At 37.4% G+C, this 15,417-nt stretch overlaps 2 protein-coding genes across 2 annotated transcripts in view; one reads left to right on the top strand and one right to left on the bottom strand.

The window, feature by feature from the left end:
- Window positions 1-412: 412 nt before the first annotated feature.
- Window positions 413-3,902, bottom strand: LOC139717586 (uncharacterized). Its single transcript, XM_071629096.1, has 3 exons — window positions 3,801-3,902; window positions 2,615-2,763; window positions 413-662 (listed from the first exon to the last, which is right to left on the bottom strand). The coding sequence occupies exons 1-3, from the start codon at window positions 3,891-3,893 to the stop codon at window positions 476-478; spliced, it is 429 nt and encodes a 142-aa protein (XP_071485197.1). The 5' UTR covers window positions 3,894-3,902; the 3' UTR covers window positions 413-475.
- An 11,169-nt stretch (window positions 3,903-15,071) lies between these two features.
- LOC139717594 (ras GTPase-activating protein-binding protein 2-like) overlaps window positions 15,072-15,417 on the top strand; it is a 42,124-nt gene continuing 41,778 nt past the window's right edge. Inside the window, exon 1 of the mRNA XM_071629104.1 lies at window positions 15,072-15,235. The gene's annotated coding sequence lies outside the window, so the exon portion shown is untranslated. The remainder of the gene's footprint in view (window positions 15,236-15,417) is intronic.

Below are 15,417 nucleotides of genomic sequence, written 5' to 3'. Positions count from 1 at the left end.
AACTGTTTCAAGTAAATTTTACAGACGATGTATAATGTGGTATGTGCTCTAATGCATACATATTGACAACACTGACATTGGAAAAGCACAAACTGTACAAGCACAAAATAGATTTTTTCACACAATCACAATTTTAGATAGTTAAAATAAGGGAATCAAACCGTGACACCAACAATTTACGTGATATAAAATACATCTTAGTCTCTATGTTTTATCTGTAATCGATATGAATTATACACTACAAAATTGTAATATTCAAATTCATTTGCCTTTGAATGTCTTGCATTCTGTGGCCAAACAACATCTTGCTATAATTTTTAATTGTCACGCATGTTCTGCAACATGTTAATACAAATGATTCACAGCATGTCGCATTTCAGTATGCATGTCCTCAAAGTAACTTTTGTGACAATTGTGCGATAGATTTGATACAGCCAAAATGTATGTTTTACTAACAGATTCGCTGCATCTTTTATCAATTATATTGCGGGTCAGTAAAGAATTTTGCATCCCCTCGGTACAGACCATGGTTGCGTAGGACTTTGGACTTTTGGGCATGATCCCGAAGCAAGTCTTTAAGAAGCTGGTCCTTCTCTTCCTGGTCCAACTTTGCAATCATTTCATCGTGCCAATTCCGCTCAGACAACAGACGCTGAATATTCCTGGAAAATGGGATGCCAGCCACATGGGTTGGTTTGGATGGGAGGGATAGGGTTTAGGGGAATAGGGTCATAACAGCAGGGAAAGGGAAAAGTAACAAGGTAGGGTAAAGGCATATGGGTAAAATGGAAGAGTAAATGCCCAAAGCCACTTCATCCTATCAACTTGCATTAAGTGTATTAAAAACATTAACACAAAAAGTCTGGACAAATGAGTAAAACAGAAACTTTACATAATATCACATCACTAATGTACTCTCTGTGAATGCCATGGGATGATCCTTCAGAAGTAAGATTTGATGTTGAATCCTTGCCTTACAAGTAATAGACACAGCAGATAAAGATAACAAAACAGCACAAATAGTAGCAGAACACTGTTTATTTCATATGACACTTAGAATTGCATGAGACAACGAGTTAAGAGTTAGTGTCTACAATTGCACATGGTCAGACAGACTAACATTATGGCACTGAGTTGAAAGTTAAGACATGAAAGACATGGAATATAACCTTCCCAACAGTAACAACTATGCCACTATAGTCTCTTTGGCTTAAAAATAATTATGTTCATCATATCATTGAACATTTTGTTGTTTGCTTTAGGATGAAGAAGTGATGCCATAACCTGAAGCCTTCTATGCACACTAATAAAATATCTTGGTAAAATGTACACAATGGTCCTTTGATGTACTGATGGACCAGTGTATTCTTTAATATTTCACCAAATATCCACAGTCTATCCAACTAGCTGACAAAGAAGTTGCTTTTGACACATTTTGTGCTCTGTGGCATAATTAGTAACAGCTGGTCAATATTTCGCCCAGCACAGATATCCATATTTCCAGATGGATCAGGTACTGCATAAGCTAATCCTGGAACTGGACGGTCAGTGTTCTGTGTCCCTGCTGATAATGGAAGGTTTTATCGGATGGTTCACTGGATATGATGGAAAAGGTGACAACAAACGCGAGAAAGGAAAGAAAGAAAGAGAAGATGAGTGAGAATTAATGAGGTTAGGAACAAGATGAGGGAGAAAGGAAATGAGAAGTAGAGAGGTGGGGGAGATAAAGTGCATTTGAACAAAGTGAAATTACCAGTTGGCATCAAACTACACAGATAGAGGGACAGAAAGAAAACTGGAAAAGTATCAATTAGAATGCATTACAAATTTCACACCACTTGTGTATATATATATGGATATTTAGGAATAGGAGGAACACATGACAGATATAGATGAAAGAATAATAGCATAAAAGAGCAAAGTAGAAAATGACGCTCAGCCATTCAAAGTGTGAAAGGTTGACAAAGTGGCCTGTATGATGCAACATTACAGAGGAACTTATTTTAGTACAATTTCTGGTTTTATGATTATCTACTGAGTCTTGCAAGGATGTTGACAAATGGCTTAATATGAGAAAGACCAAGAAGTCCATTTTGTGCTCTTCTGCATTACATTAATGTTTATAGAAAAGCATATCATCAAATCGGTAACTTTTTATTTGTCTTAGGGAAGGGCAATTAAATACATGTATACAGAGAATGCTGCACATGAAATCTACAACTAAACTGAATGAACACTTCAAGCATTGAAGAATTATTTTAAAAAAATGTGTTTCTACCTTTTTTTCATTAGAATTTTTTTTGAAGTATGAATTAAGACCACAAGAAACCATCAAAAGACTATCAGATAAACAATTAGAAAATGAAGTCTGGTGACAGTTTTGGAAATTCTAGCACCTCGCATCATCATCCATCCTTTAAATACACATTTGTAACTCATTTAGTGGCATTACACATGTGTCTACACATCTTGGCCTGCTGTTTGTTTTGTATGTGTGTGTGAGATTGAAAGCCCACATGGATATATGAGAGTTACAATGTATGATCGTTTCTGTTCTCAGGGACAAACTACTCTTTACTCTTTATGCATGTTGATTTATGTTCTTCTGACTTACCTTTCTCTTTCTGAGTAGGAATGTTGAATTCCTTGTCTGTCTCGCTGCTTCACCTGTTCAGCCAGTTCTCTTCTTCTTTCATGCATGGCTTGTTCACTCTGCAGCTTAGCTCTTGCTGCATCATGTGCATTCGCCTCTTCTTCCTTTAGCTGGGATAGACAGAGAAATACGATTGACAATCAGTCAGTACGTTAGGGATTGCTATCATTAGAGTTCTATGTGTGTATGGTCAATACTACATCGCACAAAGATTTTGAAAATATTGAACACAGTGCTTACATTTAATCAATCTATGTGTGCTAATTCTATGCAGACAAATCACAAAAACATACAAATTGAAACAGGATTACTTTTCAAATTACATTGCTTTTACAGTAGGCATGATAGAATTAGAAAATACTGAACTGTCAGAAATCCCCATGCTGAAGGAAATACATCACATGATGTTGTGTTTCACCTTCGTATCTGACTGAGATCAGCACAGTCAATGTTTGACAAACTAAACTACTGACATTTGTGAAAGTTATTCATATAGCTTGTTCCCTTTAAATAATTAATCAACCATTTCCTCTAGAATGTAGACATCTATCTGGGATACAGGAATGTGTTACATGTAGGTTTCATTTCGAATTACAAAGTTTTTAATGCCAGGATGGTAGAAACTCTCTACAACAGGCAGTATACTGTGATAGTTATGTTACACATATTTTGTACTCTTGCTGTTGTTACCGCCTAATACGGCCTTACAGGTACTTTTTATGACAGAGCCAGAGCCTCACACAGTCGCAGGCAAGACACTGACACAAACACTGCATGACTGACTTTCTGACTGACAAAATCGTCTAGAAAGGGTCTAACCTAGTAGTAAGATAGTGCCTGGAATAAATCTAGATTCTAGATTGTTATGTTCTACTATAGTACTAAATTTTCTAACGTGTTGGTTAGACCTTCCTGCACACCAGACACAAGATTAAGCTTCCGGAAAATCCCACACTTGAGTTACGTTACCCTTATTACTTTAAGTTAAAATCTATTTAGATGTGTAGAACATAGATTCATTTCTTAAAAACAGAAGAAAGATGAGAACCTAACATTCCAATACTAGAAAGGCCAGCCTTCATTCTGGGATTTCTAGACATTAATTGTTTTGAACTTAGTTTTTACTATTTAGATTAGGAAAACCTACCTGCTCTGCCGCAAATTTGTTCATGACAGCATATTTTCTATCGATGACACGCTGCTTTCTTAGTGCCTCCCAATGATACTGTTGCTCACTCATCCTGACGGCTCAGAGAAGGTTTCTTTGGGGGAAGCTTTGCAGTATTATTTTCTTGCTCTCTTGAAATTTTGGCTGGCAATTATTGCTTGTTGTGGTATGCAACCATCCCCTCGTTAAAGTATTGAGTCGTAGGCTGCTGCAACACTCTCCGTGTGGAGCTGGCGTGGGTATGTAGACAACAACAAGCGATACGTTGTGTACCCTTACGTGTGTACGTGTACATGTTGTTAGAGCTGTGCTGCTGATCCCAGCAGCCGCATACAGCGCTTCGGTTACTATGACAACGAGTGCAGCGCCATCTTTCGACTGCCTACTAGTATTCCATGAACCAGCTCTCTTCTTCTTCTTCTTCTTCTTCTGATTAAGTCTGCCTCCTTCAATAGACTGAAGATTCTTGCAGACTGGTGCTATTTACATTATAATACAATTTATTTACAGATATTTACAAGTACATAAAAGATTTGACGAAAATAACTAGCCACTGTGATCAACCGTTAGACGGTTCGAAATGATCCCACAGATGGCACTGAAACAATTTCTGACGACAGGGAATTCCAGTTCCTTACAGTTCTTGGGAAGAACGAATGGCGATGCGATTCAGTTCTCGAATATGGTACCTGATAGGAGTGTGGTTGCGAGGCTCTCGTCAACTGAGTAGCCTCTCTGACACCAAAACTACTAGTATATTTGAAAAGTTGAAAGTTTGAAAGTTTGAAATACTTTGCCTTGAGAGTTTCTTGTTCAAACTATGGGCAAAGGTGACTCCACAAGAACTATTTACTGAGGGGTGCAGCCCTGAAGTGAATAGTTCTTTTGGAGCACCGTTGAGACCTATAGTTTTAACAAGAAATTTTAAGTCTTTCAGAATTTCAGAATTACCTAGTGACATCATTTTGCAAATGTTTGAGTTTCAAACTTGCCAACTTTCTTACATACCTAAAAATTCCCGTAATCACGTAAAGCTCTTTCAACCAGTCACCAGAGGATATTCTTTTTTTTTTAAATCCAAAACATAACATAAAAATTATACTTTGTCTTCAGGCACCGAGGCCTAATAGTTTAACCAGAAACTCGAAATTAGGCAAAGTGTATTTGTTTTCTATTCTGGATCAAAATTTAATCAAAAGAAGGGGAAATTGGGAAAAAAATTCAAGGCGAGAAATCGTGTAATGAATGCGATGTTTTGAAGGGACCCGATGTCAGAACTGCTTTGTGACGTCACAACTGTTTTGTAAGAAACTGTTGTATTTCACAGAGTGACTGTTCGTAGCAGCGTGCAATGTCACGATTGCTTTGTGGCGTCACAATTGTTTTGTTATAAACAGTTACATTTCAGAGAGGCGGTATAGTGCGCGATATCAGAATTGCTTTGTGATGTCACAATTGTTTTGTAAGAAACTGTTACATTTCACAAAGTGACGGTTCGAAGCAGTGCGCATTGTCAAAATTGCTTTGATATGGCGTCACGATTGTAAAAATTATTACGTCACAGAGAGGCGGTATGGCGCAGTGCGCGATGTCAGAATTGCTTTGGTATGTCATAGTTGTTTTGTTGAAAATTGTTATTATATGTTTTAGAGTGACGGTACATAGCTGCGCACGATTTCAGAAGTGCTTTGTGACGTCATTTTGCAAATACATGTAGTACTACAATTGTACTACGTTATTTGCAAAATGTTGGTATAGACGTCATTTTGCAAATAGTATTTCATGAGTGTCAAACATGCCAACACTGACATATAGTTGAAATACATGTACTACCGCGTGAAGCTCTTTCAACCAATCATTACATGATAACTTTTTGATCCAAAATATCATATTGCATGTAATGCATGTCACGTAGGCCTAGGCCTACTAGTAACGCAAAGGGGGTATCTCACTGAGCTGCGAATTTTTGCGAGCGTAGCAAATTCTAGGGAATTTCAGCGTTCGTTACCAGTTGCAAGCAAATTTACAAGCAATTGCAATCAAATTTCCAAACAGTTTTCATTGTCTTAAACAGTTTTTCTTGTCTCAATTTCGAACAAGTTTGATTTGTTTACGAATTTGATCGCAAGTAGCAACTGATAACGAACCCTGGCGAAATCTAAAATTCCCTGCACTCTTAAAATAGTTGGGCAAAAAATGCCCAACTTTTAACCAACACTGGGCAACATACTGTCCACACAACTATCGGTTAAAATCTGCCCAACTGCTGTTGGGTAATGAGTTTGCTATGTGGTTGGGCAAATCAAATTGCCTATCAGCTGTTGACCAATCAGACTTTACCCAACTTTGCAATTTCCCAACCGTTGGTTATATTTTGAGTTGCACAACCAATTTTATATTTTGAGTTGCACAACCATTTGCACAATCAATTTTATCCAATTGGATATTGTCCAACTTCCATTTGTCCAACTGTTTAGTAAGTTGAATTTTGGTTGATCAAAACTTTTGTGTTGGATGTAGGCCCTATGGTTGTTTACAAGAACATGTGTATGTCAAGACATTGTTCATATCTAACCTATCATAGTCCTACAGCTAGTCGTAAAGCCTATACCTACAAGTACATCTAGGTTTAGCCTACATCCTAGACCTAGTTAGTACCAGGAATATTTCATTCACATATATAGGGCCATTTAATTACCATGTAGATTACACTTTTATTATAAAAATAATTATGAAAATACCTGATCAAAGATACAAGTTGAACAGTTGAAATTGTGAATATCACGGCAATATTATTCAATAAATGTCTAATACATTTCAGACATTTCAGAGTTTATTGAAATCATGAAAAACATTAATTCTACCAATATTTTATCTTTTTCAAGAAGAGAATTTGAATAGCTTATGAATATTCATGAGCAAAAAAAAAAAAAAAACTCAGTAGAAACCAATAGAAACCAACTGGTATCAACTGATACTAAATTTCAATGTTTTAGTTACTGGGTTTTAATCTGGAATGAAGTGGTAAGCAAGTCCAGTCAGGTATATGGGTTTCAAATTGTGTCATCTAACTATTCGTAGTCCTACAGCTAGTCGTAAAGCAGCATGGGTTTCAAATTGTGTCATCTAACTATTCGCACACAAACCGACACACACACGCACGTACACACACGTACTGTACACACACACACACACACACACATACACACAAAACACAAACTAGCAATATTGTAAGAGTACTAGTATCCTGTAGTTTGCTCCCATGCACAGACAGATACTCCCACAATGCTGATTTTTCAACCCCTCCGATGTTGACGGAATAAAGGGAAACGTAAGAAAATTATGTCAAAATGGGTACGTCCACAATGTAGCTCTTGCTTACATAAACGTATATGTATATATATATATATATATATATATATATATATATATATATATATATTATATATGTGTGTGTGTGTGTGTGACGGAAGGAAAACTTGCAGTATAGACGTTGCAGTGATGTTCAGTCTTGCCTTTATTCCCCGAGCTTTCGGCTGTTTCACCAGCCTTTTTCAAGAGCTTGATGAGACATAACATGACATAACATAACATAACATGACATAACATAACATGTCTCATCAAGCCCTTGAAAAAGGCTGGTGAAACAGCCGAAAGCTCGGGGAATAAAGGCAAGACTGAACATCACTGCCACGTCTATACTGCAAGTTTTCCTTCCGTCACACATATACCAATGATGCAGTACCCACCACGTACGAGGCCAAGCCCGCTTCACATTATATAATATATATATATATATATATATATATATATATATATATATATATATATATATATATACATATATATATATATATATATATATATATATATATATATAACATATATATATATATATATATATATATATATATATATAACGAGAATAAAGAAGAGGCGTTAGACGTAGCTTTTGAATCCTCACAATTGATTTTACTTCTCGAGCTTTCGGGCCCTGCCCTTTATCAAGACTGAGGACAAATCGGACAAAATACGGAACATGGATATTATATTTTAAAAAAAATGATAATGATGATCAGGACAATAGTGAAAATAATAACGACAATGATAGAGGCAGAGACGGCAGAAAATAACAACACTAATAGGAGAGTAAACATGCGTCAATTTTACATAATATAACATACATACATTACCATCACAAACAAGTATACATATAAACACTTACAAACACGTATGACTAAACATCTGCGCACACACAAGTCATGTACATATAGATACAAATATGTATATGCACATACATACTTGTTAATCTCCTCACACATGTGAAGACAGGCAACCATGATTCATTATAAACAATAACGGCAATTAATAAAAGTCATAATACATGTAGTAATTAGTAACTCTCTCTCTCTCTCTCTCTCTCTCTCTCTCTCTATATATATATATATATATATATATTATGTATATATACAATATCGTGTCTCTCTTCAACCTGTGTGCGTGTGTGTGTGTGTGTGTGTGTGTGTGTGTGTATGTGTGGTCCCCCCTCCCATTCCTAAAACGGAGAACACCCTATAGTAATTCTTGGTACCCCTTGCAAATTCGTAAGGTTCGGCCATCCTTCCATACGTAGGCCTATACCACACACACACACACACACACACACCGTCACATACATACACACATACACGCGTACACGCACAGACTTTTTTTTACTTGTCCATGAAAATTTACCAACTTAGAAAGGAACGTAACAAAATTACCCAAGTACTGGTAAGAAATACCCAGCCTTAATGTGGAAAATAATGTTCGTAAATTATCTTATAAGGCGAATTTCTACCCAAGTATCAGGTATAGCCCAACAATAATTACTCAACACGCAAAGAGAATGCGTCACTTACACAATAGTGGGGCAAAAAGCACCCAACTCTCCATTACCAATTCTGTTGGTAAATATTTAATATAATATATAACGTAAATAATAAAATATTTAAGTAAAAATAATTGCCCAATGTTGGTTTAATCACCTAAAAGCTCAATTGGGCGATAATTCATTAATGAAAATAACACATTTGATAGAGGAAAGGAAAACATCGACGACTAAAAGTAATTTATGCGATAGAATGTTGTTGTTTTCTCCCTGCATACCGGACAAAGACGGCATTTTCCGCCGTCGTCGTCGTGGTCATTGCCGCAGTTGTTGTCAGCAATTTGGTGTACTCTCAATTAAGGCTTTCCTCTTGCATCAGCTTTGAGCCATGACCACCTGGCACGAAATTCATACCCACCGTACATCACCTTAAATGCCGATTAAGTTCAGATAATGGGTAAAGTCCGACAAGGTCAAAGGTCAAACGCAAAGGCCAATGAACTTTTCCTATAGTCCCAAAGCAATATTACTCTCACAGTCTAGGTGCACGGTTATCAATAGAGATAACTCTCCACAATGCAGCTTTGAGCTATGACCACCAAACTCACAACACAGGTGCATCACCTAGAAATGGATGAAGTCCGAGAATGCCAAAGGTCAAACTGTATATGAATTTCCTCTGATATGCACCGTACGTATATCACTTGCAATATTGTTTATAATCCTCAATAACATTCCGTGACCACCAAACTCACGCCACAGGTATACATAAAGATGCCGGTGAAGTTCTAAATGTTGAGGGAAGTCTGACAAGGTCAAAGGTCAAAAGGTCAGTAAACTTACATTGAAAAGCACTGACATTGTACTCACAAAATGCGATGCAAGGCATCGCTTGGCGTGGTTTCGTTATTCCTAAGGTTCGTTATTCCGAAGATTCGTTATCCCGAAGGTTCGTTAATCCGAAAATGTGATAAGGTTTGTTATTCCGAAGGTTCATTGATCCGAAAATGAAATAAGGTTCGTTATTCCGAAGGTTCGTCAATCCGAAAATGAAACAAAGCTCGTTATTCCGAAGGTTCGTTATTTGACGGACCCTATTTCATTTCGGATCAGCGAACCTTCGGAATAACGAGCCCTTTTTCATTTTCGGATTAACGAACCTTCGGAATAACAAACTCTACTTCACTTTCGGATAAACGAGCCTTCGGAATAGCGAACCATATTTCATCTTCTGATCAACGAACCTTCGGAATAACGAACCTTCGGAATAACGCCACACGAAATGTTTGGATTAACGAAACCTTTTTCATTTTCGGATTAACGAACCTCTAGGTATAGGGAATTTGTGTTTCGGAGTAAAGAATCTTCGGAATAACGAACCTTCGGAATAAACGAACCTTCGGAATAACGAACAGCACCCCTTGGCGTTTGCCTTATTTTAGTTGCACATAATATACAAGTCACTTAAACCGTCTTTGTACTTTGATTATCAAAGATCATCCTTTGGAGCATGTATGGCACCTACAATGATTAAGAAAAATGATAACATGTTATCTAGAAGAACCAAACAAAATTGCCTTCAATTTTCGTTTAGGCCTATAACTATTTACAGCGAGACTTGGCGCATAAGACGTAAAGTGATTCCCATACTTTTGTCCGTGGCGTTTCCAAAAGTCTCCGCAACCTTGCAGGGACGATTTCGATACGATTTGGAGACGTCGCGGGGACGTCGCAACTGAAAAGACATGGAGAAGTCCCCGCGATTACAGACATTCGCGGCATGAAATTTTCGCGAATTGAATCCGACGGCCTTTTCGTGGCATGAAAATTTCGCGAATTGCCACTGGCGTTCAATGCATATAGTGTAGACAAGAACTTTCGCGTGCATTTTATCATTTCGCGAATTGCCACTGGCGTTCAATGCATATAGTGTAGACAAGAACTTTCGCGTGCATTTTATCATTTCGCGAATCTTGGCGAAATTCGGAAAATTAAATTGCACGCGAACATTCCTCGTTTTACAGTGGATAGCGGAGATGTATGTTGTGCCTTATTAAACCTATATGAGCAGTGCCGTTGCAACTTGGACTCTATATACAAAATTCGCAATTAATCCTAAAATGCAAGGAGATATTTTCTCATTAAACCATATTAATTGTGTGGACGGTTTACTCTAGAAACAATTTTTTAAACTTTTGTTCACATTTTAAATTTAACAATACTTAGCATTGGTTATATTGATTAGCGTCTCTATTCCTAACTCACATTTTAAAGCTATTTTAAAGAACTTAAAGCTAGGCTTTTGTTTCATCTGCAAAGGGTAAATAATGTCTTTAAGACTCAAATGGTCATATAAAGCTTATAGGCCTATAGAAAAATATTTCGATCCTATTTCTGGTGATTTCTGACAATGACGTTCTTCACGTTGATCAATAGACATACAACTTCTGTGGCAACGTAAGTGAAGAGTTGGGTAATTATGTAAATATTGTCACACACAAACACCGAACACAGGGGGCCTATAGGCTATAGACTAAGGGGAAAAAACAGACTAGAGGTATACTTTGGATACATCTTTTTATGTAGAGGGCCTATTAGTTTAGGGACTCATACCATGATAATCACATTGCATAGATGATTACAGTAATACTTTAATCGCATTTGATTGCTTTAATCACTTATTGATCACTTGTCTCATTGATCACTTATTGGCCCCGAAGTTAGACAAGGAGGAGTTTGATTCTAAAGAAGCTTCGATAATGGTTCTATAAGGGTAGACGGCCCATTTCTTTTTGCTCTTTCCATAATGCACCATAGACAATAGATTAAAGGACAGGTTCACCTTCAATCATAGACATGTAGGTTGAGAGAATGCAGCAATATTAGTAGAACACATCAGTGAGGGTTTGAGGAAAATCGGACAATCCGTTCAAAAGTCATGAATTTTTGAAGTTCCTGCTCAGTCACAGCTGGATGAAAAGACTACTATAGCTTGTGATGTCACATGTGTACAACGATATAAAGAAAGAATAAAGAAAATTCAACATATTTTCACTTTTCTCTCATAACAAAAGAATACTCGACTTCTCTCTTTCAGAAGACAGGGGGAATAATATTACCCTTAACATACGTCAGTAACAAGTCGAAGAAATGTGCACTTTATTCAGAAAGTAAAGTTTTGTGAAATTCTATTTTTATTTTCCTTATCATCGTTGTACGCATGTGACATCACACTGTAGTAGTCTTCTCATCCAGCAGTGACTGCACAAATACTTTTCACTGATGTGTACCACTAATATTGCTGCATTCACTCAAACCAGTGGCGGATCCAAAGGGGGCGCAACCGGCGCACGCCCCCCCCCCTTTATTTTTCGTATAAAACAAAAGCAATAAAAAGAAAAACAATGAAATGAAACCCGGAAGTGGCACAAGAAATATTAGTCACGCTCCCCCCCCCCTTTACAGAATTCCTGGATCCGCCCCTGCAAACCACATGTATACAGCATATGAAGGTGGATTTGTCCTTTAAACGATACTTTGACTGTACTTATTTACAACATGAGGAAATGATAGATCTAACGATTATCAATACATGTGCACGAGATATTTGTTTACTCCTTATTATAAGTCTATGCCTTGCATTAACGGTTATTACATACACAGAATAAAAGATTAGCAGTTTCGGATCAGTCGCAATGAAGAAAGTCGATTTAGATCTTTTTGTTAGTTGAAGACTGCCAACTCTACGAATAAGAGAATTTTTCATGCATCTGATTTCCAAGTTAAAGATAGGGCCTGGGCCTATACCATAAGGCTCTTACGGATTGAAATTCAGCGCCATGTTTTTGTTTTTGTTTTGTTTTGTTTTGTTTTGTTTTTGTAATCGCCATGCGCTTGAAATCGCTCACTGTAAAAACATCGGTGTTAGATTTAACACCACAGGTGTTAAATCTAACACCGATCAAACTTCAATAAAGGACCACACCCACAGGTGTTAAAAATGCACTGTGATGGTGTTGAAAAGTGTTCACCTGACACTTCGTGGTGTTATTGACACTGTACCTGGTGTTATTTTGACACTGTACTGGTGTTAATTCAAAAATGACACCACATGGTGTTGATTTGATATTTATTGGTGTTAATATCAATGGTTTAACACCCGTCCAGCTTCAATAAGAGACCACACCAGCTGGTGTTACTTTGGTGTAAATTTATTTTCACATTTTTTCAAAAATCTAGTATTTTATGTACTCCTGATTGCCATAGTTTATGGTGAAACTGGACGTGGAGTAATTTTGAACTATATTAAATGTCGAATGATTGGATTCTGGTTGAGATTAGTCAAGGGAAAAGAAACCAAGTCCCTCTTCTGCATTTACAAGGAGACATACACTCCCCGTCAAAATCACAATGGTTCTTATTCATTGCAAATATTTTTTTATTATGCAGGGCTATAGGGAATGTGTGGTTAGCACAAGGGGGTGGATTTAGTGCTGCATGGATTTCAAACACCTCAAAAGTTAGACTTTGTGATATGCTTATTCAAGAGTGGAGAGCAGCAACATGGTCAAATAGAATCTGTACAAAGAGAATGTTTAAGGATAATTTGATGTTAGAGAAATATTTACAGGTCTTGTGTAAGAAAGATTACATTACATTAAGTAAATTTAGATGTAGACCAATGGATTACGGTTTGATACCTAATAAGGGCAGGTTTGATGCAAGCCTGACAGATGAATTGCATTGTACTATATGTTCATCCGACGATATAGGGGATGAATTTCATTATATTTTTGTTTGTCCCTTTTTCACAAAGAGAGACTATTGTGTTTACCAAGTAGCTTGACGGCCAGTAGACCAAGTACATTATGGCCAAATTATTCAATTCAACTAATGCTTGCCATTTGAAAAAACTAGCCAAATTTGTCAGAATTATTATGTTTCAGTTCTCTTCAATACCAAAGAAGAAAGACAGTAGTTTTGTAGAAAGTAAAGTAGATGTGAATGTTTGTACACGTAGTGGTAGAGTATACTTTACGCCTTGTTTTGTAAACATATTTATTTATTTATATCTGTTATTTTCACATGTACATGTACATTATCACTTATATTTTTGTATTCATTTATTGTAAATATGTTTGTACTCTCATATCCCGAGAGGGGGTCGATAGAGTCAATAAAATCTTACAAATCTTACAATCTTACTGGGAAAGAAGATGATGATAAACTGAAAAGTTACCTAGCTGCAATAAAGCTATAACAGGCCGCGCGGGACCTATACTGAAACTGTTTCTAGCTATATCTTATATGAATAAACATAGGCCTATTGGACCTTCTGTTTGTTTAATAACGTTATGGCATTTACTTCATAATGAAAATAAAATCGTAGCTGAAAGAGCTAGAACAACATCACAGACACGAAGAAGAAATGGAAATAAATCATTATATTGAATGGGTTAGTCAAATACAGGTTAGTAATGGGCTAAACAGAGTCACGTGATGGAGGTACATTCGTTATGTTCGCCCATGGGCGAACATTTTTGGTATTGTTCTCCCATGGGAAAACATTTTCACGTAACGATAATGACGCACAGTGAATTTGGCTCTGCGCGAGGGAGCGATCGAGTGCGTTGTGCTGCATGCTGGTGGTTGCAAAGATGCAGGGGGGTGTTTCATCAACGTTTGTCAGCGCTGACATCTTGAATCACCGTAGTAACAGTCAGTGACCAGAGCATCTCAGCCAATCAAAACCAAGGGCTTTGCTGAAATTGTCAGCGCTGACAAACGTCGATGAAACCTCCCCCCGGTTGAATCTCTACGATCTTTGGTGCGACGTTGACGTATTTGACTAACCCATATAATATAACAGATGATCACTTTTGTTGTCGGGAACATGTATCAAACGTTCCACCCTCAGGGTTTGAAATGCTATTTCGGGAGGCTATAACATGTCCCTGGACTTCGATCGTCTCGGGACTTATAACCTCATGATCCCTCAATAGCATTTCAAACCCTTTGGATGGAACATTCGTTATGTTCCCTCCCCCGCCAGTCATCATCTATATAATGTAGGCCTACTGGGTCTAACATAAATAAAGACATTTTTGGACCTGAATGCTGATAGGAAGCTTTATAATTGTGATATTTCTGCAAGGAAGGAAACGGTGTCATGTTCAAGCACGTTTGCCCTTTGTTTGCACCTTTCCGTAGGATATTACGTCACGCCACCAATTTCTGCTTTATTTTTCGGATCGTTTTCTCGCCCTGAAACTCACTTTATTGTACGCGTACGGTGCGCGTGTGCTGTTCTTACGGGTTTCCCACTTGCATATCAGGGCACGCACTACTGGTACGGTGCGCAGTAAGACTACAGTTTTCGATCAGACGCGCACTTTGAGTACATGTGCAACAACATTACTTGAACGCCCGGCACACAATTTTTCATCAATTTTTTTGGTTTTTGCTCATCAACCAGTCGTATTATTTCAATACCGATGAAAAATTAGGGCTTATCGGGGAACAGGAACCATTCTACTTGTGCAAGGTGAGGAAAGTGTATTTTAAGAATCTTTTTATCTTTGTTTTGGATTGGAATACGCACGTTTTATCCCCACAATAAATATGCCGGGCCGATTGAGAATGAGGTCGAACAACTTCCTTCCTGCATATTTCTCGATTCGCACTTATGCCAGTGTAAAGAAAATTTTTGTGAATAGAAGCTGAAAT

Source organism: Diadema antillarum, unplaced genomic scaffold (assembly GCF_040938485.1).
Source record: "Diadema antillarum isolate AM-2024a unplaced genomic scaffold, OU_Dant_1.0 scf00000077, whole genome shotgun sequence".
In the NCBI taxonomy this organism is placed as follows: Eukaryota; Metazoa; Echinodermata; class Echinoidea; order Diadematoida; family Diadematidae; genus Diadema; species Diadema antillarum.
The sequence above is the reverse complement of the archived record's forward strand: the minus strand, read 5'-3'. Positions and strand labels throughout refer to the sequence as shown.